Here is a 27816-nt window from a genome sequence, read left to right on the forward strand (position 1 = left end):
ATTCATTTGTGGCGGTCTAATGGATAGTGAGGTGGGCTAATGATCGGAAGGTTGCGAGTTCAAATCCCACCTGGAACACCACTACTAGTGTGCCCTTGAGTAAGGCACTTAGCCCTCAGTTACTCCAGGGAGAATGTCCCTGTAATTGGTCATTGTAAATCGCTTTGGAATAAGGTGTCTGCTAAATGCCTAAATTGTAAATTATATTTTTGGGAGAATAAACCCCACAGATCCTCAACTCCGGTGTGTCTCACTCAGTAACAATGCAAAACAGAGCAACAAGAACATTGTCTACAGTAGCCATGAACTCGCAAGTATCTCAAATCTTATGCAGGTCTATGTATCAACACAGATCAGTATTCTGAGAAAAATATTAAACATGTAAGTTTGAATGACACAAAAAAGCACCCGATCAAATGGTAGTACCAGTTTTTTTTATATTCACTGCACATGATCCTACAAGATGTACAACAGAGGTCGGCCTTGGTAACAGGGTTAACTCTACCCTCTACTGGCAGGACAGCAAATCTTCTTCTGCTTCAAATGAAATCCAACTTCTCTGGTAAAGAATTAAACATCAGTGTGTTACAAAGGCATGTTTTTAGTAAAAACAAAATACCAAAAAGGTATGAATCATTGATTTGTACAGTCTCCTTCCATACACAAAACTCAGGTATCAGAATTAGCTCAAAAATACAGACTTTGCCTTTTACCTCCAACTACTTAGATTAGACTTGAGCATTAACTACACAACTTAAAATATACAAAAAGATATCAAACAGCTAGAAGCACATACAGTATTTACAACAAAGAGTTTCTTCTCTGGTGAACTTGAGTGAGCATGGACCACATTCAGAACACTGTGTCCTGAATGTGTTAATTTGACACTTAGAAAAGGTTCTTCTGGTGTAAAATATAGGTTCATGCACCATCAAATCTTCACATACGTCCTTGTTGAACCAGGTGTCCTGATACTTAACAGTATCTCACAGTGATTCAGCATCCTCTTTCCTTAAGTTCTTCATTCAGACGACCTCTACCACCTCCCTCTGATGAAGGGGGGGCACCCAAACCCTGCCCTCCCGTTTCGGAAATGCCTCCCCTCCGTGTCATTCATGCCCTCTGGTCCCATAGGCGGAGGTCGATGGAAAGGAGGGCCACGAGGAGGAAACGGCATATGCATTCTGAACCTATTCGGTGGAAACATGGGTCCTCCAGGCATCATATGTGGGGGCATGGGTGGCATGTTTGGGGGTGAGAGGAATGGAGGTAGATGATGATTCGGCATCCCAGGAGGAGGCTGCATAGGGGGCATACCCGGTCTGGGCCCCTGCATGACACCTGGGCCTGGTAAGGTCATCACTGGTGCAGTAGGGGACCCCAGCTTGATGTCTGCGCCCAGATCTGAGGGTTCGCCTTTGTCTCCTTTAGAATCCATGGTGGGCTCTTCTGGAGGTTTTCCATTTCCTGCTGCAAAGAGGGTAAGATAACGTTTAATTGATCCCCAGTGGGAAGCCACGTATTGTGGCATTACAAAGGAAAAGCACATTAGAGAGCAAACGTTTCAAGTAATAACATCAAGCCAGGAACAATGACAACACTGCAGCACAGATCTTTTCATATAATCATCAAGAGAAGTTGTTTTAAACAAACATGTCTGCACTCACATCTCCCCTTTAGAGGATGCTTGGCAAATACACACTTTTGTTCCTTATAAATGTCTTACCTGGTGCCAACTTTGTAGGATCAAACTCTGCGGGGATGAATGGAGCTCCGACTGGAGGCCCCGTAGGGGACAGCATGATGGGGCCAGGGAAAGCAGGTGGACTTGTTATGGGTGCTGCCTGTAGAACTGGTGGTACCTGGAAGACAAAGAAACACAAAGGAATCCTGGTAAGATTAAGGTAAAACAAACAAGAAAGTGCTCACGAAGCAGCGAACTGGAAGAAGAAACCGTATGAACATCTTCGGATTCCACCGCATCAAGTAGCTTCTTTGATTGCATCCTATGTGTATTTATTTTTCATGTTTCACGAACGAACACATTGTTTGATTATTGTTTTTGTGCAGTCTCTATAAAGTTTCCGGATACATTCTCAGTTGAGTCCTCAGGGGAGAATGCTATAACACATTATCAAACACTTTACCCTATATATATATATATATATATATATATATACACACAACACTGTGACATATCTGTGCATTTTGAAGAGGCTAAAGGAACTTCCTTCTATAATAAAGGAGATGCAATGTGTCACTTAAGGCATCAGAAGGTACTTGCAAATAAAACATGGTTACCCAGTCAGAATCAGAAGCATCTTTATGAAATGTGTTTGCCCAGGACACATTCAATTGTATATTGAGTTAAGTTCATGAAATAATGAATGACAGGACCGAGAGAATGCCATACATTTCATGTTGTATTGAAGCTAATTGCTGGAACAAAAAGTGGTCTCCACACACATGTATTGTTACTTACCCATTGCATGTTTAGATGCAGTATTTGACCCATACATTTATAAAGTCCACACACTACATATATAGTGTGCAAATTATGCAAGAAATACCCATAGGCTCTTTTTACAGCATTTGTGAAAACAAAAGGATTTAAGCACCATAGACAAACGGGGGTTGTGGTTGTATTTGTGTTTAAAACAACCCTAATACAGCATTAAATGCAATTGATTTACACGACACCCTGTGCTTTAACACAACAATAACACAGTTGGAAATAGAGGTTAACAAAGAACAGTGAGCATACATGGGAGCACAGTTGCCTTATGGAGGCTAATTGTAACAGTAGAGTGGTGAGTTTTAATCGGGGGAGCTGTTGGTGACTGCTGAGAGTTTGACACTTCAGGTGAATTGTTAAACTGAAAAGGCTTTCAGAGGTAAATCACCTCCCTAATAATGATGAATCATTCACTTATTTCCTGCAGTAGCACCCACATCTAAAATGTTGGTTAAAAAATCCGTGTCCCAACCAGCATGCCTTTAGGATTAAATTAGTTTTAGAGTTACAGCAAACACAATGGGTTTGCTCTAAGGTAAAGGTAGAAGGTGGAGACCATAACAAGGAAGTGTTTTAGTGCCTGAGAGGGTACAGAGTTCACATACTCTTGAACAAGGAAAGGATCATAAACATGCACACATACAATCATTTCAACCACACCAAACTGACTAATGTGTTGACATGATTTTAAATAGCCTGATGTAAAAAACAAAAAACCTAGGCTATACAATAAAATAAACATTGCAAAGCCATAGTAATTACTTACTTTTCTTAATAATACAACTCAACTTATATAATATATTTGTACTGATGCATTTTAAATTCAGAAAATGTGTTAGTTATCTACATATTGCAAAGGATGACTTGAATACATCAATAAATTGTATTGATTAAGCATTATTTTATCTGAAAATAAATAATTAGTTATTTTATATCTGATAACTGAGGGGTTAGTGAACCTAGACACGTTTAAGGATATAGAAGTATCATATACAGCAGACATATCCATCATATTTCCTATAAAGGACACAATAATATCAGTGTTTGGCATTTAGGTTGATACTCAAAGTGAGTGAAATCATAGCAAAATCTTTAGAAACAAACATTACAAATGTAAACTGATTCAAGTTATATGGTAAAAAAAACAAAACAGGTTACAGCAGCTAAAAATCATAAATAAAATAGAAATGTAGTCATGCCACATGTGCTGCACAATTTAAAGCTTGATTGCAATACAATTTAAACATGTATGTCCACCAAGACAATTCATTTCAATTGTAATTGCTCATTACATTTCAGATGGTGATCATACATCACGCATTCATCCTACAACCCTAAATCTATAATTAACTCAGATTAATTTTTCTCCAGCACATGACATTTAAATTCATAGCCTACCAGATGCTGCAAGGTGATCACCTTAAGTTCCTGCCCCGACATCCTCCCCTGGATGCTAAAGCTGGCTGTAGGTCCAAAGGCTACAGAGCAAACCTACCCATTATACTGATATCAAATGCATTATGATGTAATCCCTCAAAATGTGACAAACCTTCCAGTCCAAATCCTCACAACAACAAATACACTTAATCATTCATGTGTTCATCATCAGATTGTCTGCAAATTAAAATAATCCATTTTTAGTTTAAAAGGGCCAATTTATTTTTACAACTAACCTTAATCACATGTATGAGAGGATAAAAGCCATCACTGTACTGATGAGCCTTACATTTATCATGCATAGAATTATGAATGTATGTCCGTATTTGTAATGTTTGGGAGAAATTAATCTCTATTACGACTATTTATGATCAGTTAAATGCTATGAGAAAATACCATCTAGAGGCTAAAACAGCCCAAACATCTAAATGAAGCATTCTAAAATATGACTGATGTGAAATATGACTATTCAGAGCAAGGTGTGCCATGTACACAAATAAAAATAATGTAACCATTAACTAGAATAGATACATTCATCATTTTTAGTAATTATACATTTTTTAAATATAAATTAAAATCATGTGTGATAAAAAAAAAAACAGACTACTAGGACTGGAAAAGAAAGGCAAAAAAAAAACCTAAACAACATACAACATAGATTAAACACATTTTCACAAGGATTGGGAAATGTTCTACATCTTGTGGTGATTCAATAACTTATCCCACACCACAAAATGAAGAGTAAAAATGTGCATAAACATACATTATGCTTTCTTTGTATTTTAAGAGAGAACATTCATTTCAATAATCTTTTTTCCTAATAACATTATTTAGTGGCCATCAGAAGAACTGCCACTTGGTGCAACAATTGTCAAGGATTATCTCTCAATTCATCAGACGCCAAAATCAGGTCAATAATCAACTATTTGGTAGCTAAACCTTTGGCAATTAATGTGTAAAAAAAAGAATTAGGGATTTTTTTAGAATGCAACAATAAGAATTTGCAGCAGAAACACTGATGGTTATTGAAAACAAAGACTCGAGTTGACTAGTTATTCGACTGTTAACCTTAATCCTGATTTGTCAGTCTTTCCTGAACGGGCTAACTAGTCTTGCTGAAGATGTACATGCATTCCAAAATGGTCATTTTGGTATTGCCATTAGGGGGCACCATAGTTGAACATTTTCAACGTAGTGTCTTGAAACGGCCAATATACGACATTCAGAGAATAGCTTTAATTCAGAATCTGGGAGTGGATTGCCTAATCACATCTTTTAACATGAAGATGTTTTAGCAGGCAGTTAGCAGCTAACGGTGGTAACAGTGTTGACAAGGCTAATAGTGTTAACGTAAATATTCTGCAACGGCTCAGTACTGCCACCTCTGGTCACAACAGTGTATTCAGCGGTAACCACCATGTTAGCGCAGAGCGGTGTTGGTTAGCTAGCCTGTAGGACACGTGCTAATATGCAAACGCGGCTGGCTCAGCTACCAAAATAGAAACTAAAGAAGCAAACACACAAATTATTTTGTTCTGTGCTCAGGAAGACAAAAAGATGTCTATTAATGTTCTGCATTTTGTTTAAAGCCTTTAAGTTTGGGATTTGCATTAGTGAACCTCATTTGAAGGGAGTAAGCACTGTTGAAAAGCATGTTGTTTTCCTAAGTTGCATACAGCAGCTTTAAAAGCACAATTCCTACTTGTATAAAAGTAATGGCTATTGTCGACTATATATCTCTATTATATAAAGATATATATACATATACACATACACACACACACTTCCTGCAGCAATAAAATTAGCCACACAAAGAACATGACAGAATATAATAGTAATTTCTAAATGTAAGCAAAATAACCTATTTGATGCTGTTTAAATATGGTATTGCAAACATATAATTAAAATAAAGAGAAAGAAGTTCATTAGTCACACAGCCTTAATGAAGTCAGTAGTCTGGGGATAGCAACAGATGGGTCTGCTCTTACCCTGGTGTTTCAGTCCATCAGCAGAAATACAGGAGATCTGCTGCTCCATTTTTCCTGCACGTGATTTCCAATTTGGAAACCCCACGAGCCAGGCAGCTGGGCCTTGGATCTCTGATCAAGACTTTCATCTCTGACGGGTATCAACTCAGTGTTTTCACTCCTGTCAGTATAATTCCTTTGTTCTTTGTTTACACCTGCTACTTATAAGATATGTGAATACATGGTAATGAGGCAGCTCTACAATAAACTGGCCTTTAGAACTTAATTTCTTACATTATTTATGAGTAAACAAATGGGATGAAAAAAAATTCAAGTCCATTTTATTATGAATGAACCTTACTTTCCACAGTGTCATCTCAGTGTTGGAATCCCAACATCCAAAGAGAATTTCTTTAACACTCACCTTTGTGAGGCCTCATGTGAGACGGGTGTAATTGAAGAGTTCCTCTCTTTTTCTTGAAATATCAATTCACTTGAAAGCGACTGAAAGGAGAAAACTGTTCAGAGTTTATATAATAATCCATGTTACAGACTGAGATACATTAACCAGAGGCTTAGTCAGATCTGTGATGTCTAAATGCAAGTATCTAGCTTAACAAAGACATGCAGCAGCTAGCAGATTTACATGACATCCTAATCTCCTAAATGTTCTATTTTAATCAGAGACTAGAGGACGTTAAAAATGTTGAATTTAAAAGCCCTTTTTAATTAGTAACAATTCTGCAGCTATTTGGTAAAAATACATGTTATTTTGATGTTTTTTATATAATAATCTCCTTTCAACTGGGCCTTCTCAGTCCCTCAAAGACTGACAAAAAGATTATATAAATATTTTTGTATTTATATTTTGAAGTTTTTGCAAAAGTATTAAGAAAATGTGAAAAGCTATACTGACAAATGAAAGTGCAATCTATTCATTTGATTTTCTTTTAACTATAACAAAGAGTTCTCAAAAGGTAAAGAAATGACAATAATAGTGGGACCATTTAAATATTCAGTGACATTATGATATATGCTCACCATGTAAACTACACAAGTAATTTGTATCTTTCATAATCGTTGTTTATCATGTTCTAAATAAAAAGTAACACCCTTGGCTTAGACCTTCATTTTTTTACCTTATCCACTTCATTCTGAGGGACGGCAACATTTGCAATCAAATGATGTATCCACTTTACTTATGCCTCGTTACCTGTAGGATGAATGGCTAACAGTTGCACTTGAACAATCCTGTAATGTCTGGTTATAATTCCACTGAAAACCGCTCAATATGCTGCCAAACATGGACCAAGGGATGAAAACATCCTGGGTCAAGATTTTTTTAACAGTGTTAGAAGTAAATGTCTGATATTATTCTTCTGACCTTCCAATGAAACACACGGTAATACGAATAAAATCAGACCGCCTGACCCTAAGGATAAATGATCAAGCCCTTAGCCTTGTGGTTAAGAGACTATTTTTGTAATCAAACCAATATTAAAGACATTTTTACAAAGTTCACTCCCACAAACCACTGTAGAAAAGTCCATGGGAGTATTTCTGCTTTTTAAGGTGAATTATTTATTTTCATCCCCACTTCTCTCCTTATTTGCTGCACTAGCAGATTGCTGACAGTAAAACACCATCCTCTTGGAGCAATACACACACCACGTCACAGTAGTTGAGGTGTCATTTGACACCTGTACCACACACCAAACCTGCCATACAAACAGAAGAGCCAGACAGGGTACAGAAGGATGTCCCCATCCAGGCAGCGAATTTGATGAAATTGCACTTTCTTGGAGTGTGGACGAGTTGAAAGAAAGGAGAGCTGCATGTCTCGACACTTACACGTGTGCCATGGCACTGTTTGTGTGTTCGACAACATACATAGAACAAAATGGTGTGTGTGTTTTCATACAAGTCATTCGATGCAGGCTTAGTTAACTTACATGAGACCGGGCCAAACAAAGCATAAGTCGCTGCTCCTTACAATGCTCAACAGATCTGAACAATGTTATAGATTGCTAGATAACTGAAAACTAAAGGGTTTTGCATTACGTTCCAAGTATTATATAATGCTTGATCAAGTAATCCTGCAATAATTGCAGGTTTGTATATGATGTGCACAGGCAGAGCGCAGAAGGTCAAACCTGTATATGCATAAATTAGGTATCTCTGAAGGAAAAAACATCTTTAGATTTGCACAATTCACGTGGCAGGTGCCATAACCTACACCAAAAAGGCCAAACCTGCCAAAAATGGTGGCGGTTAGTATTATGTCCGGTAATAACAAATGTCCTTTCTTTAATCCCAAAAATTATATCATAGGGGCATTTCCTTGAAAATAAAGAAAGTTCAGTGTTCATTATGTTTGCCACCGGCTGCCTGACCACTTTGTGTAGTGTTGGATACAAAATTAATAAGGTGATAATGCTGAGGATTTAGAAGGCCTATGTGCAGATTTCTATAGAATCCCATAATGCACGGAATTCAGAAAAACAGGGAGGCTTAACACTTCAAGACTTAACGAACATTCAAAATTAGCATTTTGTTTGTCAAATAATTAGACAGAAAATATGGCAGCTGTTAACTGGTGAAATAAAATATAAACAAACCTCAAGAAGATGGAGAGCTTGATGAAGTTCAGTTATACATATTGGCTGACTGAAGATATGGCTGACACATAGAAGACATAATATTATTCTAGTCATCAAAACAGTGCTTTTAGATCTGTTGCTCGCATGTATATTTTATATTCTTTAGTATAAAGTGACTGGCAGGTGTGGTCATGTTGGATGTTATTTTTACATGCAAACTTCAGGTCGAGAACTACACAAATGCAAAGCAGAGGAATGGGTAGGTTTTCATGGCATAGTGTAATAAATTAAACCAGTCCCTTGGACTGAAAGCTTCTCAATGAGGAGGACATTTGAAAGGGTTTGGGGAAGTTTCACAGTATTAGGAACCTGCTCACTGACCTGGCACTATGATAAAGGTTCCACAGTAAGAACAACAACAATAATGAAATCATGCATTTTTTACAGTCGCTAGGACAATTTTGGCCACAAACAGAATACATATTTATATAACATGATTGAGAAAGTTGACAATTGGGCACAACCCTTCATTACAGCAAAAACAAAGAGTTAATCCAAGTAAATGTAAGTGCCAATGAAAGATTTTAAACTTGCAACTCCATGAAATGGTGTTAATCTAAATAAAAACATTTAATCCACAGGCAATAATAAAACTAAAACTATTTTTTGGGTTGTTGGGTAAGAAGAAAATCATCTGAGTGTGAGGAACACAGATTTCTACTTTAAGAAGATTGTCATCAAAAATAGGGTTAGGCCTGAGCAGTACTCATTTCCTCCAACCTCAATACTTTTGCCATGACTTTCTTGCACAGGTGTGAACCTGAATATTAAGGTCAAATGCATGTGTTAAAAACAGACCATTGTAGGATGGCTTAGCTATAATTATTTCTTGATCATATTTTACATTGAGAATTAAAGTAAGCTAAACAAGAGCCAAATAATGTTTCTGTTCATTATCAGGTGGCTAACAAGTCAACAGGAAGACTGAGCTTTGTTAATATACAAGACTGAGCCACACAAATGATTTGAGTAATTGAGCCGCTTTGGACTTTGGAGAGTAAATAACAGCAGACACTGAAGATCCTGTCTTACACTGTCCAGTGTAAAGTAAAGCACAGAAACCTGCTGAATGAACTGCATTACATGGACACAGGGTCTGAACAATGGCCTCGGCCTTGCTTTGTGAGGCAATATTCCCATTGCCAAAACATCTCAACAAACAAAAATCATTCTTCCTGTTCAGTTTGCATAAACGGGTTTGGTGCAACATTTAGCACATGTTGCTAATGATGCTCTCGGCTTACCTTGTCTCCCACTTGGACACTTCCTCCCAATCAGGCCCTTAAGTCCCACCAGCAGCCGACAGCAGTCAGAAACCCTCGACCGCAAGACATGTGAGCAACCTTTCTTCACAGAGAGGAGTGCCGTTGAGCACGCACGCCAAGTATGGCAGGTAGCAGACAGTGCAGCTGGATTTTTCGGCATAATGTGGTCATGAATTTGTAATTGGCTTTGAAATGTTTACAAAACTGCTAATACTAAAACTTAGATTTTGACCCGTCAGAGATGTGCTTTAATTTAATTGCAACTCATTATCAGTTGGTATATTCTTGAGTTTAGGATTCACCTCATTGCAACCAAAACACATTTTACCTCAACTATATATTATAAATATGTTTTTGTCATTCTACAATTTTTTTGTAATTAGATACTAAAACTAAACATTGTTTAAACAATTACCGGCAACCTTGCCAAACCTAGACATTCTGTATTATAGAGGTCAAATACCGAACAGAGAAAGGATCACATAAATGCTTCCGTCTACACATACCACAGTAAAGTTTTTAATAATTCCCACTTTATTTGAATAAATTATACTGCACAGTACACGGTTACTGAGTGAAGATGCAAATTCTTATAAAAGGAAAAGAGAAACGTGTGAATAAGCATTACTGGATGTAATGCCTATCAGCAGAAGAGCTTATCTGAATTGTGGTCGGATGTATAAAAGAAATCACCAGATTTGACTTTTATTTTGTCACTCTGAAACCACCCATGATGTAAGTAAACAATGAGTCACATGATGAAAACCCCTCTTAGAGTAAATACTGTGATATTTATTGAGGACACAAACATGACAATTTCTCACTTTAATTCAGCACTCCCAAATACTCAGATAGCATTGAAAATACTGAGACGGTTTTCTACGTCTTGGGCAGTACGTTGTAACATTTGACTGTTTACGGCCGCTTTGAGATACCTTAATATGACAAGGGTCAAGGTCCCCACTCAACACCAGATGGCAGTCCGTTTTCAAACGATTTTGCAAAAATAAGCCAGTGGGTGAAAGCATCAATACTGAGTTAATTCTACAGATGTATGGCAAACGTCTGAAACTGAAAATCATCGTCAATGTTTTGTATCTGTATTTTGCTTAAAATAGCGAGCATATCTGCTTGAAATGTCCTTTACTTTCAACATTAAAATAGCGAAGGCATCAGTAATGTTCAGATGGTAATGTATGACCCAACTGTGCTTTCACTGAACTACAAATATTGTAGGAATGGGTATTTCCCCTGGTCCACGATACAAGTCCTATTGAACGTTTTTTGAAGCCTTACGGAGCGTCCACACAGCAGCGTTAAAAAAATCTTGGAGGTGGGCGTATCTGAAGCTTGGGGATTTTTTGCGAGCAAGGCACCAACAACCAATCACATGAATCTCCCGCCCCCGACATACGAAGCAAAAAAGTTTGAAGTAAACTGGATATAAACTCCCCAAACAGGCGAAAACATACCACTATCTCTGCCACCTCCCTCCATGCCTGGCTCCTCCGGTTTATATCCCGGTAGGTAAATAGGGACTGGTCATAAAGCACCGGGTGATTCCCTACCGCTAATTTCTCCTCCATTTTTTGGAATATGAGGAAATGACCTGCGGTATGTCTCTCCCAGCATACACGCCGTTTGATTGGCTAGAGCTTGAACTGTCAGATTTGCGTACACGGGATTTGATTGGCTGACGCTTCCACCTCAGCCTCAAAAGTTGAACATTGCTCAACTTTCAATCCTGAAAATCCTGAAAATCTCCGCTCGCCTGCCCACAATGCAGTTCGGCGAAAAGTGAGGGAAAGTTACGTCACCCCATTCAAAGTGAATGGGCAGAAGCGTTTCAAGATTTTTTAACGCTGCTGTGTGGACGGTCCGTGAGACAGCTGCCATGTGTAAACCTTGATTGGCAGAGAATGTCTTCCTGATGATGTATTTTTTACATTTTCCTGTATGGATCCATCTTACTATTTCCTATTTTATTTAAAAGTTGTTGGCAGTCTGCAGTGACTTGGTTTTGAAAAAAATAAGTGGGTGGTTCAGATAAGCTCCACTACTTCTATGCAACAATAATTTATTTTCCTTACAGCCTCCACAAGAACTCTTGTGAAGTAAGCATCCAATACCAAGGCCAATATACCAGAAAAAATGAGCAGATGTAGATCAGAAAGAACGTTTAAAGACTATTAACATTACCTGAATGTGAGCAGTGACGGTTCCATCTGCTGGGACACTCTCCAAGTCTCCATTTACAGCTGCCTTGTTATTGATGTCCTTGCCATAATTCCACTCTGTGCACAATGGAACATACATGATAACGTTAGATTAAAAAAAGGTCCAATAGCCAGCAGCAGGTAAATATTGGCCATGCTTAAGGTATGGGTAAGTGTTTACCTGTATTTAGTGTCTCCACGTCCAGCATACCCCCTTCCCGATAGGTCTCCAACTCGTCAACTTTGACTTTATTCCACGGGATGTAGGTAACTCCACGTTCAACATCCCAGAACTTTTTGTGCGCTGACTTAATACCTTTGTTCAAAGCCCAAGCAATCTAAGCAAGAATGAAAGTTAAAGATCACCAGTAGAACAAATATAACAATGGAAATAATTCAATAAATGTTTATGTACCTTTACAGGTTTCTGATTGACTTTGTATGAGCCCCTGCTGAGTTTGGTCAATGCTGTATTGGCATCTTGTCTGTGAACCATAGCAATATAGGCACAACCCCTCGGAGGAATCATCTGGAAATAAAGAAAGTCAATTGTGATAACTTTATCTCAAGAACACAAAGGATTATTTATATATATTTATATATATATATATATATATATATATATATATATATATATATATATATATATAAATAAAATATAAATGTGTATTTGTTCAGACTTACATTGATGGAGTCAATCTGGCCAAACTCTTCCAAAAGGGACATCACGTCCGGCTGCTGAGTTTTCTTGTCTAGCTGTCCCACCCAAAGTGTAGTGCTGCAAACTGAAGACAAAAGATTGTATTTGCGACAGCTTGGAACATGGAAGAGACTTAATTTGAGTTGAACTCTACCCTCTATAAACATTTGAATGCTCAAAACTTGTACATTTGACTAGCATATGTTGTCAGAGATGGTTGACTTCGAATTTAAATTTAAACTGTTTAGTGGTTATTACTCAGATGCCCTAGGCAACCCGAATGAATGAAATGATAGGCAAATGTTGGTTGCCATGGAAATCTAGGTATTTTAATTAACGAACCTTGGGCCCTGCTGACATTTTGGTTGCGGTTGTATTGTCATTTTATCTTAGGAACCTTCCTAACGGAGTGAAATGACCCGGAAGTACCTCAGTGGCAGCCATGATAAGAGCTGTTTGAATTCTCTAGATCAGGGATGGGCAACTTCGATGGTGTTGGGGGCCACATAATGTATGTACTGGCCACCAGGGGGCCGCATATTCACTTGGAACACACACAAATTCCATGTATTGTATGTCATTATTAACAAATATACTAAGTCTGACATCTTCATTTGACAATCTTCCAGGGAACATCCTCTAATAAGCTCACTAAACAAATGTCAGTTCACAGAAATGTTATTTAATTTTTAGAAGTGGCATGTCTGTATTGAACAGGTTATTTAACAGTGGAATAAAACTATTTTAAACTATTGGAAAGCACGGAAAATGTGTGTGCATTAAGATTAACCATTAAGATGACATAAACATGAAGTCATGAACACTAACGCAGACATTAGTTGTCTAACTTGAACCTAGCTAAGACACTTGTAGCCTGTCTATGCTGACGCACAATAAGGGGAATGTCAACACAGACACCTGTCAACCCGCACTCTGCTGTTCCTCAGTGCCGCTCCCCCTGCCTCCTACTGAAATTATGAATGAAAAGCGTATAGTAATCATAGATAACACGGCAGGGTCCGTGACAGTTTGTTTTCATCTGATTTCAAATAAACAAAGTCTTGGTTTTTAGAATATTAAACTTCTTTAGCCAAATTCAGATGATAAATACAACTTCTAAGCTTGTAAAGGCATAATTACAAGCGGCAACTTAACGTCACAGCAGGCATAACAGCCGGTGTTTCTTGTGAGTGTTTCCACGGGAAACAAACACAATACACACAAACACGTCACAGATTATTTTTGCGGTATTTGGCTGCCGAACGAAATCATGTACGCAGCTCGCGACGTAACTAGGAGTCTAGTGGACGGTATCAGTACTACTAGTAAAAAAATAAAAATAATTTTTTTTTTTTTTTTTATTAATTACGTTGTTTATAAATTAGGGCTGTCAGTCGATTAAAATATTTAATCGCATGATTGTCCATTGTTAATCGCACATTTTTTATCTGTTCTAAATGTACCTTAGAGGGATATTTTTCAAGTTTTTAATACTCTTATCAACATATGAGTGGTTTAAATATGCTTTATATGTTTGTTTATTATCATTTGAACAATGACAAATATTCTCATGAATATTAAACACAACAACCTCTGAACATTACAAATATTCGCCTCAATTCAACCTGGAACCTCTCTCATACAATAAAGTGTGTGTGTGTGTGTGTGTGTGTGTGTGTGTGTGTGTGTGTGTGTGTGTGTGTGTGTGTGTGTGTGTGTGTGTGTGTGTGTGTGTGGACACTGATGAATCGTTGGAACTATGTGCAGCTCAAGGCATATATGCTCCAACGGGAGCTGCCTGGACGCTGCAATCATGTTGCGTGTATCCGTGCCGAGTGTGCTGACTTTTCGTACAATGTCCCACTGTCTGGCTACCTGCATAAAGTCAAGTGCTCGGCGCAGTTGTCGGCGAAATGTCGCTCCTCTGTTTTCATTGAAACAGCTCCTTATATCCGTTAGCGCAGCTAGCTAGCACCAGATGCTAACAACAACACCACGTAAGGTGTGCCTCGCTCGCGCCACACATACACACACCCTCCCGGTCCTCCCGATGGCCAGTCCGGGCCTGCCGGTGAGCGTGGAAGTGTGGTCTGCCACAAGCGGGCGGCAGACCACACTTCCACACACAAGCTGATGCTGATGCGGTTTAAAATACCATCTACAAGCTGGTATTTTAAACTCGATGCGCTCTGAAACTACGGGGCGGCCGAGGACAAAAAATACACATGCGTTAATCGCGTTAAAATAATTAGTGGCGTTCATTTTTTTTTCAAGTTATTAACGCGTTAACTTGACAGCCCTATTATAAATTAATCTGGGCCGCCATTTGCCCATCCCTGCTCTAGATGATAGGAAAGGAGCTAGGAAAGGAGCTTTGAAACTTCCTTTATAACCTCCTTTAGTTTAGGAACCTTCCTTTACGAAAGAAAAGGAGAACATGCTGTCCTACAATGCCTTGCAGCCGCAACATTTACCGTGACACAACATTCGGCCGTTCACAGAAACAACGGATCATGACCGAGAAATTATATCATGAAAGTTACAGTACTTAAGCTATTTAAAAAGTATGTGGTAACTTGCCAAAGAGCTTTGTTTTGAACATACAACACTATAATAATCAAAAGGAGAAATATGAACGTTACTCTTTCACTGAAATGTCTGTTGTCCCCGTTCATAAAGCATAAAACAACACCACAAGAACGCGGTGCAAAGTATCTAGATGCGTTTACAGTGGTCCGCCGTTCTTATTAAACATCCATGTAGTCCGCTGTATAGAAAACTGTAGTTTCCCCACAGCAGACGCACATTTATGACGTCCGCTTGCGCATCTTAAATACATCGGACAGTGTAAGTGCAGTCGCACTTCTCAAAGTGCAGTCTCTTCTCCTAAAGTCCTTTTGAATTCTCCCCTTAACGTTTCACACAGAGGTCAAGGAATAGTGGATAGGAAAAGACGATGGGAGCAGATCTTTGGACAATTCGACTTTGTCTTTCGAAGGTTCAACCATGTCTTGCTAGCTTGTTGGGGAAGAGGTCAAATAACGCTCAGGAGTGAGGCTACATGTTGGCAAAAGTGGTAAAAGTGACATGGCCAAATCCACTGGGGTCCGTTGACCTCTAATCTCAAGATATCTGAATGAAAGATCTCATGCATTTTGGGGCAAAAACCATGCAGTTTTTAAAACTACATAGAACTACAGATCCACAAACTAAAGACATGGGTAATGCAGGGAATGCGTGGCTTTTCTAACTTTATTAAAAATAAAATGATAAGTGCTTGCCAGCCAATAACCAAATGCAACTTTTATAACAGGGATGCAAACTCATCAGGTATGAAAAAGGTGACAAGGATCCGAGCCCCCCGACCCCACGGAATATCAGCTTTAAAATGAGGAATAACAGAGAATTTTAGCAGTCAGAACAACTAAAGCAGCAGTGTTAATAATAACAGAAACGCCAAAGAGTCACATCTAATATAAATATATAAAAGCATTTATTTTAATTGTGTAGCAGTCAGTTTATAATTTTGGCAGGACTGTTGAGCATTTTGAAAATGTATTTTCATGCCTCTGTACAAGGCTTAGTCTTTCTATCTTTATAGCCAGCGGTGTAAAGTAACTAAGTTCATAAACTCAAGTACTATACTTGGGTACAATTTTGAGATACTTGTACTTTATTTAAAGTGGACCTATCATGCTATATTTGAACAATATATTGTAGGGCCATACCTACATAAAGTATATAAATATAGTTTTTTTTTCACAATACCAAACAGATCCTGCATTTTAGCCATGCCTCATTTCGCTCCATTTGCTCTTTCCAGCCCTGTTTTTGCAGGGGGCTGATTCTGTGCTCTGATCAGCTGCTGGGCTGTCAGAAGAGGGGGAGAAAAAGAGATCTCCGTCCTCCGTGTTTTATTATATTATTATATAGAGTCGTTATTCATTTGTTTTAAAGCTCAATAAATAACAAAGAAGACCTTTGACCGGCACTTTTCTAATTTTGTCCGGAAGATTTAAACTTTAACGGACATCTTGACCGGCGAAAAAAAAACTAACTGAAACTCTGCCGCACGGTCCCCTCGTTCCTTGGAAGAGGCGGAGAGGTGGGTGTTTGTCATCTGCTGGTGGACTAACCGGAGAGAATTACAGTACTTGCCTCGACGGAGAGGGATTGCATTGAATTACAGCAGCAGGAGCAAACGCTTGCCTCGGGGAGGGAGAAAAAAAGCCACAGCGGAGAATAAACAGAAGGGCAACCATGGCAACCATGCGCAGGAAGTCTTCTTCGCTGCTTTTGTGGCAGACTACAGCGCCACTTACAGGCCTGGCATATGTACTACAGCGTATCCAGCGCTTTCGAGCGGCAATGGCCGGCCGTGGCCCAACCCCACATTCCCCTGATAGGTGGAGAGTTGGCCCAATAGCCGTAGCGCCACCGTCCTGACGTCAGTGAAATGTTCAAATCTGGATCAGTTTTTATCAGATCCGTTGCAGCCCCATTTTTAGAGATTTGGGTATGGAGGAAAATAGAGAGGGTTGTGTTTTCTGACACTTGATGAGTTCCCTGGAACACCGGGGACACATATTCATGTATAAAAGACGTACAAAAGTGCATTTTGCATGATAGGTCCCCTTTAAGTATTTCAATCTTTGCTACTTTGTTCTTCTACTCCTCTACAATTCAGAGGTAAATGCTGTACTTGTACTCCTCTACATGTATGTAATACCTTTAGTTACTTTACAGATGTGGATGAATGATGTGAAATATAATCAAGTGTTAAATCAGACTTTAGTTCCACCTGGAGTAAATTCACAAGCTACCCTGCAGTATACAAAGTCATTCAAACTAGCTGCACCTTTACCAGCTTTGAGAACACTTTAATGATCAATTATAAAACATATCATATATATTATTCTGGAATGGACCAATCTGCACAATCAATACTTTTACTGTCGCTACTTTAACTATATTTTGATGATAATACTTTTACTTGAGGAACATTTTGAATGCAGTACTTTTACTGTAACAGAGTATTCCTACACTCTGGTACTTCTACTTTTACTCAAGTACAAGACCTGAGTACTTCTACTTTTACTGTCGCTACTTTAACTATATTTTGATGATAATACTTTTGTACTTTTATTTGAGGAACATTTTGATTGCAGGATTGTTCCTACACTCTGGTACTTTTACTCAAACCTGAGTACTTCTACTTTTACTCAAGTACAAGATCTGAGTACTTCTACTTTTAATCAAGTACAAGATCTGAGTACTTCTACTTTTACTCAAGTACAAGATCTGAGTACTTCTACTTTCACTCAAGTACAAGATCTGAGTACTTCTACGTTTACTCTAGTACAAGATCTAAGTACTTCTACTTTTAATCGAGTACAAGATCTATACTTATACCACCTCCGTTTATAGCCTATGAAAAAAACTATTAGAAAACGAAGGCTAAAGCTAACGTTAGCAGATAGTGACAATGTATGCTAGTTAGCTAGCTCAACGATAATATTGCGACAGAAAAACTTTTCAGTGCACATCACGCTCTGCCGCTCCGACAGGGAGCTCTGCTCTGAACACCTGAACGGCCCGTTCTAACAGCTGTTCACCAGCGGTCCAGTCTGTGCCACTGTGACTCCGGACCGCACAGTTAATATTAACGAACGCACCCGTAGATTCTGAAGCTAGACCATCATCGCGGAGGCGGAGCAGCAGAGCCTTATTATACATCGATGAGCAGAGCCGACAGGCAGGAAGACTCGAGCACACAGCTCACGCTTCATTATAATATATAAAAAAAGAACACCATGCGTGTCATGATGGCACATAACAGCTCGCGGCAGATTACTCCGGGTCCCAGACCCCCCCCATACCCCAAAAATATTTTTATTGCAGATCTACATGAATCACACAAACGACCTATTTTGGATTCAAAACGGCGATTTTCGCCAAAAGGTGACAAGTTTGCATCCCTGTATAAATAGCCAAATGTCAAAACTTTAATATGATATTAGCGTGGAGATGAAATTTTGCAGGAATATCTGACCATTTGTGTCAATTCTAAAGACTCCTGCAACAATTTATGACACATAATAAAGCATTGAAATGGCCATTGTACACTTGGATCGCAATGTTCTCACACCTGATAAACTACTTGACAATTTAGTTGAATCGATACGCAAATTCCTATTTCTGATTAGTGAACAGCTGCATCGCAAATAATCTTAAGTTTCCAGCTTTGAAATGATGTACACAATGTTTATTTGACACATAGTGTTGACTTTATACACCTAAACATATGTTCCGCTTCTTATCTAAATACAAAAAGGATTCTGACAAGTAAACAACTCCAGAGTGTGCAAGATAACAGGCGCTGGCAGTTGTACTGTACATGTCTGTGCTATGCTTCAACATTATTTTTTTAAAGAAAAAGTAAAAAGTAAATATTAGAATGACGTGAAATAAAGTTTTCCTTGAAGTCTGCGACTCATTGACTCAATGAGCTTTGCTATTGCAAGTGTTTGGTTTCAATGTTGTGTTTCTGTAGCTTTGTTTTGCATTTTGATGAGGTAAAGGTGCTTCAGTAAATCACTGTTTTGTGTACTTTATATATATCATAAATTACATTGACAGGTTTATTTCTGTTAGCACTTACCACTGAGTGTCTGGCTCTTTATGCTGGGAAGGCCTTTCTGTCTGCGCTCTCTGTCCTTCTCCCTTTCATTCCTGTCCTGAGAACCAGAGCGAGATCTCAAGTGCTGTTCTTTGGAGCGAGAGTTAGAGCGCCGGTGCCTTGGCCTTCTTGAGCGGGATGAAGATCTTGACCTTCTTCTCTTGGGAGATCTGAAACACACACAAAAACCAGCTGAAATATGTTGTTCACATAGAATTAAATTCCTGGGAGGAAATCCTTTCACCATTTACTTAGTAGTGTCCAATATGAAGACAGAGTAATGGGATAATGGGTTGCCCTTCAATAACCGCTACATGCTTTCTGATGTGTAACTCTAATACTTAGAATGCATTGACTATTGCAACGGTTGATCTAATATTGTCTTAAAACCCATAAACAGTAGTTATGAAATAGGCTTTTAGCAGGTGTAAAATGTGCCACGATAAATAGGGGTGTTGAAATTAATAGTTTCTACGATGCATCGCGATGCGGACGATTCTGCATCGATGCAGTGACAGAACATAATCGATTATAGCGTAATAACGTTGCTTCTTGATTTTCCGGCCGCAGCTGGACAATAACGTTTCTTTTTTTTGTCATACGAATATCCAAGCGATCGGTGACGCAGAGATCAAGGAACAAACGTGACATCGGCACAGCGACACCAAACATGGAGCAGCTTTCTCCAGCAACACCAGTCCAGAACCAACAGGCGGAATGACCCGCTCTGAACCAGTCCAGAACCAACAGGCGGAATGACCCGCTCTGAATCAGTCCAGAACCAACAGGCAGAATGACCCGCTCTGAACCAGTCCAGAACCAACAGGCGGAATGACCCGCTCTGAATCAGTCCAGAACCAACAGGCAGAATGACCCGCTCTGAATCAGTCCAGAACCAACAGGCAGAATGACCCGCTCTGAATCAGTCCAGAACCAACAGGCAGAATGACCCGCTCTGAACCAGTCCAGAACCAACAGGCGGAATGACCCGCTCTGAATCAGTCCAGAACCAACAGGCAGAATGACCCGCTCTGAATCAGTCCAGAACCAACAGGCAGAATGACCCGCTCTGAATCAGTCCAGAACCAACAGGCAGAATGACCCGCTCTGAATCAGTCCAGAATCAACAGGCAGAATGACCCGCTCTGAATCAGTCCAGAACCAACAGGCGGAATGACCCGCTCTGAACCAGTCCAGAACCAACAGGCAGAATGACCCGCTCTGAATCAGTCCAGAACCAACAGCAGAATGACCCGCTCTGAATCAGTCCGTGACGCTGCGGCTCAGAGACACACATGGATTTATGTTTTAGAAAGATACTCGCGTTACCATCATGTCAGGTTTTTGGTGGATTTAATAAAGTCTTGGATTGCAGAGTATGAATGTCCCCTTGCTATTTTCAGACGATAAATATGTCTGTAAAGTTTGTGAAGGCAGGAGGAAAGCTTCCACGATCACCGTTTCCTCTCTGTTCCTCCAAACCCGCCCCCCCCCTGAAAATAATGAGTGACAGGCTGATAGTGACCCGATAGAAACGTTATTCACTTAAACAAATGTTGATCTCTGATTTGAGATATGATGAAGCTCACTTAATCTCATACATTAATAGGATTTATGTAACAGTAAGACAGAGAATGTAAGTGTGCACCCACATGCACTATTTCTGTTTGTATATGCTGTTGTAAATACTCCTGTTGTCTGCTGTGTTCAGACTTAAGTCATGTGTGTGATGCCACATTCAGGACATTCGGTGTCCTTTTTTAACAGAAGACCGATGCTAGAAGCTGCAGCTAGACTGCAGAAGTATTAGTTTTTGGTTTTTGAGGATGGAACAATTTCACACACAGATATAAGGAGGCTAGAGCTATACAATAGCTATACAAATATTGGTTTATAATTGAATGTCAAGACATTTATGTTATTGATTTCTGACGCACTTTCTAAATAATAAAAAGGGAGTTCATATTTATCTTACTGCATGTATTCATTGATGAAAAAGAAGCCATGTGCAGTAATATAGAAAATGGAGGATGCAACGCATTGTTATGCATCGTGATATCGAATCGTGGACAGGATAATCGTAATCGAATCGTGAGTCCAGTGAAGATGCACAGCCCTAAAGATAAACAATGATTACACTGATTATTTGCTATGAACACAGCCTCTTACCTTGAGCCAGATCTGGATCTTGATCTCCTGCCATAGCCTCGGTGTCTGCCCTCCCGCCTCATAGATGAGTCTTCTCTTGAACTTTCCTTTAAGACAATGATGACATCACAATTTTATTTTTCACAAATTCAATGTGAGCCAACAATGGCACTAAGGAGAGCATTTAATCAGGTTGAACTAAACAAGGTGTGAAGATTTACCCTTGTTTGTGAATAACCCTCATTTATGGAACGGTATCCATCGTTCATCATATGCTGTTCATCATGACTCAACCCTCCACCGTGCTGAGGGATGACAAAGAGACAGCCGCAAAAGATAGTTGAAAAAAAACAGATACCACAGAATCATTGAATACAGTAAACTTTAACTGAGGGACTGCGGATGGAAACTAGCTCAAAGCTAAATCTGGCACTGTTACGCTTGACACATTTTAATGTTTGAAGTGTTCATTACTGTGCATTGCCCCTGCCAAATAAACGATTAAATAAATAAGGCAGTTCTACACAATTACTCTCTCACCTCATCATTATCTTATCGTTTGGCTGACACCACATTGGACAAATTGTTTAACAGGCATCATAATTGTGGGCACATGCTGGTTTGCGAGCTTTGCTATATTGAAAAGTGAGTTGAGTAATTATATAAAGCACTTGTACTTGGTTACCTCTACACCACCGACCTGTCCCGTCATATGTGGATGAACAGTATCTGTGTTGGGCATCTGGCCAGGAAGATGGTTAAACACATGTCCAGGGATGCCTCTGTAATGACAAAATATATACAAATTGTGAGTTTGGGTATGAAAGACCTACAAAGCAGTAAAGCACAAAAAATAAATGTCACCTTAACAATAATAAATCTAGGCTTTATTCAAGGCATATATTTTGACAAGCAAGAAAAGCATAGGCAAGGATGCAAACACACGTATGGTGAAAAAAGAGAGAACTATTCGAAGCAGAAAAAAAACAGCGTAATGTACCATCTGACAAAGGCCTGTGCTATAAATAATGCTTCAATTAACTGGCTATTCTTTATAATATACTCCGATCAATAGGAGACAGAGATGTTAATTTATAAATGAAGGGTTTTTATTATTATTTACAGCAGGGGTGGGGAACCTTTTCCCTCTCAAGGGCCACTTCAATTTTTACAACATCCTCCAAGGGCCGTGCAAATTACTGAACTCAACCTCTGCTTAAAAAAAACTAAAATCACAGCCCATTCATTTTGCCTTTCTTTCATTCTGTGCAAAGAAAAAGCAACCTCTTAATCCAGATATCTTAACATGACTCTCGCATGCATGCATGTGCACGGTTGTGGCATGACCACCAAAACAGACAGATATGGACACAAGATGTATTTAGTTTCCTATCCATGTGGACATCATTTCAGTTCTTTTAAATGTTGAAGTTAAAAGCATCAATCTGGTGCACTTTGAGAGCAAAAGGAAGAGATCTATGGATACATCTCTCAACACCCATATGAAATTGTAAGCAGATTTTTCTTTTTCTTTATGGATATTTTACAAATCACTCCGCTTTCAAACTGTACTCATGTTATTTTTAACAACTTTTTTGTTACCGTCATATAGTATTTTATACCTGTTTTTTCATTTAGTCTCTTATTTTTTTATAACTATAATGATCATATCAAGGTGTGCCTTAACCTCACTGAGCTGAGGTTATTTGAGCCTCTCAGTCTGTCAGGAGAGAGCAATCTTCCACCTGGTTGTAGAAAAAGCTCTTTAAATTCGTTAGCATAGCTAGCTAACCAGATGCTAATAACAACAGATCGCCACTGGGCTTACAACTAAAGACACAGCCATGCAAAAACTGCGGCATGTGTACAGCTCCTTATGGGTACTGCAATATTTGAAGTGCTGGAGCGGGGTTCCGGTGCTCTCCGTCAGCACTACACCACGTGATGACACGTTACGCTCGTGTTGTGTTCAAGGAACCTGTCCTTGGCCAGGAAAAACAGGCACTCGCTTGTTTCATTCTTTTGCGGTCTAGATTTCTTTAAATGTTTTTGAAGTGAGAAGTTGTCAGTCCAACCCCCCCCCCCCAAAACGAAAACTCTTCGTTTTGGTAGTTCTCCACGAATTACACCAGTCACCCAAATCAGCGCTAAAAAAGCGGGAGGCGCCAAAAAGCGACTAATTTGCATGCATAGGTGTTAATATTAACATTATTCAGGTGAACATTCATTTTGGGTTTCCAGCTCCACAGCCTTTGTGGATATGGTTTTACAAACAAATAATTCAAATATCGGGTTAGAAGTTCTTTGAATAACATCTACTCATTAATCTAATTTAAAGATCCAGAATTGATGAAGTTAAAATTCTGGACAAGAGATGTTTCCTGCTACATTGAAAAGTCCATTTTCACTGGAGGCATAAATCCAGAAACTCACTGCGACTGGGCACTGCCTTCTTTGGCGATCATATCCTCAGGTTCATCGTCATAGTCAAATCTGTCCAGGAGTTTCTGAGGAAAAATGTACATTACAGTTAGGTAAATGTAAAAGAGAACAGCTGGTTATGATGTGACACTGAGCAATGCTTTTACCTCAGCTAAAGAGTTTCTATTTTCAGTGTGTTCATTGTACGGGTTGAGCTGGGCCACTGGCATGGGCTGTGCTGGGTTTGGTAAGGTGTTTGTGATGGACTCTGCCCGGGTCTTATCTGCCTGCTGGAAGTTCTGAAGCATCCTCTGCAGCTGGAAGAAGGGGGAGACAAGACATTCAAATTTCAAACAATGCCGTACTTCTCATTATGCAGAACTGACTGAGAACTTAAACTGACGTATGCTTACCTCTAGACCATGGGGGGACTGAAATAACTGGGCCACAGCAGCTAAGGCATCAGGAGTGGGTAGCTGAGGCACAGCAGACACAACTGAGGCACTAGTGACGGGAAGGTGTGTCTCTGGTTGGGGGTGAGTGGCAACTGTCAAGATCCAAGAAAAAGATTGACACATCTTTGTGATATTGCATGCAGTTCATCAAACGGTGGATTACAACTTCACTTGTCTTTACTTCCAGGCGACATTCAGTACATTTTTTATAAACATTCCAAATTGCCAAAAAGATAATCATGTGCTTTTCTCTACCTTGTAGTGCAGGGGCAGGAACAATGGTTCCATTGCACATATCCATCAGAGGCTGAATGATGTCCATGTCGAACACACCATTCTTCTCCCACAGGTTCAGCACGCGAAGAATTTTAGTCTGATGAAGAGAAAAATAGCAATCACACACGTGACAAATTTCCCTTTCACATGTTATTGTATAAAATACCGAGCACAACCATGGAGTACCTTATCATCTTCTGAGCAGTGGTAAAGGTTTAGGAAGGTATCTGTGAAGTTCTTCAAGAATCTGGGCCCAAACACATCCTTCTCAACTCCAAACTGATGACGCGACTGTCGAACAATAGAATCCACCACGTACAAGCCAGGGACTTTTAATTCTGGCTTGCACTATTGGAAACACACAAACAAAAACATTTCATTCATTTTATCTCATGACTAATGGCAAGTGTAAAGTGCACTTGATTTGTAAATGTTCAATATAATTCACAGTAAGAGGCACTGTAATACATACCTTCTTGATGAACTTTTCAACAATCTGGACAACATGTTTGTAAAGCTATTAAAAGAGAAGAAAAAACATCAGACACAGTATATTAGAGACAACTTCAAAAAGTATGACAATAGACGGATGAAAATGGTAATGTTAAAATAAGGGCTGGCCAAAAATTCAATATAATATTTGATCTTCTTTAAATAGAATCATATTGTGATTAAATCATGTACATTGATACCAAATGTGTTGCCTAAATTGACCAAATAAACATCACATTTCACCGGTCTGCCGCCGTCTGGCAGGCGGTATATACCGCAGCATCAGGACAATAACCACCCGACTCAGAGACAGTTTCATTCCACAGGTCGTAAGCCTATTAAACTCCTGAGCTCTGTAAAGTGCCTTCATAAAGAATTAATCTGTTTGCATCTTGCTATTTATTTATTTATCTATAAATCATATTCCATTTACGCGTCTAGACTCTTCTTGCACTATTTCTATTTTATTTGTATTCACTTGCACATCTTGCAACATTCATTTGCACTGTTTTTTTGGTTTTATCTGTTGTATGTCCTATATATATTCATGTTGCATTGTTGGAGGAGCCGGCTGGGACTTCAGTTTTTCATTGACATATCTACACTGTAGCTGCTGTGCATATGACAATAAAGCCTTGAATCTTGAATCTAAAGTTAGGTTCATTGATGTCTTTGGAAACATCACGTCCCAAAAAGGGACAATTCAAAAATTGGGATTGCAAGAAAGTAAGGGCTTCTCCAAATATATTTGTTTTACTTTATGCACTCACTCAAATATGATACCTTGGAGAAGAAAGCTTTCAAACTGTTTCAACTATTATCAAATACCCTTGAGAAAAATGGAAAGATAATAAAGAAAGATACAAATATGTAGCACGAACAAGGAAACTTCTCATCTGTCAGTTATTAACTGCAAATGTGTGACAACAACATAAGTTGATTCCAACAGTCATACAGTATTTCACTTTACCTTGATGGCTTTGATGGCTGATTTTGTTACAGACATCATCTTTGCACGGGATATTGGAGGCTTCATGTCAATCATGGAAAACAGCTGATTGGATGTAAACAAAACAACATGTATTCATTTCAAATAAAAAATTGTGTTAAAAAACATTGGAAAAGATAATGTCACGCTACAGGTAACAGACACCACTAAACTACTGTAAATTGCAACTATATATCACAAGTTGATAAAAGAACATTTTGCAACAGCAAACTCGGAATATAATTGAACACGATTTTTCCAGGTGCCAAGACAATCTTTGTTTTCATAAACCTACATATCCAGAATACCTGACATAAAGTAAAACAGATTGTTGCACTCTAAAAAAAAAACTGGGATTTAGCAATATGTCTTGCATGCAGAACAATAACACGATTTGTGTTTTTACAGTTGGGAAAACACAACAACTTAGATTATATAATGATATTAAATAGTATGTGAAAAAGAGAGGACGTATATGTGTGAGAGAAGACCTCCTGAATTGTTTAGCTATTGCTTATTAACATACAATACAAATGTTTAAGCCAATTTTCAACATTACCGTATCTCTGAAATAAAAAATACCTAAACTTCTTCAAGAATGTGTCAAAAATATGATATGAATGTTAGTTGTTAAAACCAGTCTGACAACACATCGGTTTGTACTCTAAATTGTACGTAGGTTTGTGTCTGGAGCATCACAATACGTTTTTAAAGCAGCCGTCAGGTTAATATGACCTACCTAACGACACACACATTCAAATAACACAACAAGGCACAGTCCAGAGTCCTAGCGTGGCAACAATAGTATAACACTTATTGATATCAGTTGATATGCCTCTCAAAATAGTAACATTAGCAGCAGTGCTAACGGTACCAGCAGACGTTAAGTTAGTGTTAACGGCAGCTTTATTTTACACATAGATAATTGTATGGGAGCGGGATATAGCGATACAGCTTCTTTCCTAACCACAAATACATCCTGACAATTTATTGGCGTCGCACGTTAACATTAAGATAGACACTACAATCATAGGCCTTCTAGATTAACGTTGAACTCGATTTAAGCTAGCAGCTAACAAATCCAATCAAGCCATGTTTGACGCTACGCTTTAACTGACCAGCCAACATTGAACAAATCAATTGCTTAGGTTAATTAAGGTTTCTATAAGATTAGTAATCTGACAAATAAGGCAGGGTTGACGTTTAACATTTGTTTGCGTTAGCCTTCGTCTTTAGCTCTATGGACTGGGCTATAACACGAGCAAACTGTACCTCCATGTTGAACGCGTTCACTGCATCCATGACGATCCGATATAATTAAAACCAGTTGACGAACGTTTGTATTTTGTTGCTCTACCCAATCATAACCAAGTGTGGTTATATAACGTTATCTAACAACATAAAGAACGACGTTGAAATGCTCTATTTTGGTTGTAATGCGCTCACATAGCTAGTCTAAGATCGGCTATGCTAAGAGTTGCTACTAGCTTCGCGGTTCCACCCCTTGCGTCCTTCAGCGTAAAATGTCACGAGGTAATAATGCTGCCTTCATGATTATCGGAAAATTGGTGTCTCCCATTTAGTTGATTGAATAATT

The 27816-nt window shown here is 38.9% G+C and overlaps 1 protein-coding gene across 1 annotated transcript; it reads right to left on the bottom strand.

Annotated features, from left to right (window-relative positions):
• Positions 1–415: 415 nt before the first annotated feature.
• On the bottom strand, positions 416–27732 carry LOC117468904 (SR-related and CTD-associated factor 4-like). The gene is made up of 18 exons (XM_034113273.1): positions 27492–27732; positions 26202–26285; positions 25212–25256; positions 24926–25087; positions 24719–24836; positions 24422–24555; positions 24176–24325; positions 24021–24094; positions 22273–22369; positions 21809–21892; positions 21609–21694; positions 19422–19609; positions 12745–12845; positions 12476–12589; positions 12242–12398; positions 12044–12138; positions 1727–1862; positions 416–1470 (listed from the first exon to the last, which is right to left on the bottom strand). Exons 1-18 carry the CDS (start codon positions 27519–27521, stop codon positions 1037–1039), a joined length of 2289 nt encoding a protein of 762 aa, XP_033969164.1. The 5' UTR covers positions 27522–27732; the 3' UTR covers positions 416–1036.
• Between the last annotated feature and the right edge of the window lie 84 nt (positions 27733–27816).

Source organism: Trematomus bernacchii, unplaced genomic scaffold (assembly GCF_902827165.1).
Source record: "Trematomus bernacchii unplaced genomic scaffold, fTreBer1.1, whole genome shotgun sequence".
Taxonomy (NCBI): Eukaryota; Metazoa; Chordata; class Actinopteri; order Perciformes; family Nototheniidae; genus Trematomus; species Trematomus bernacchii.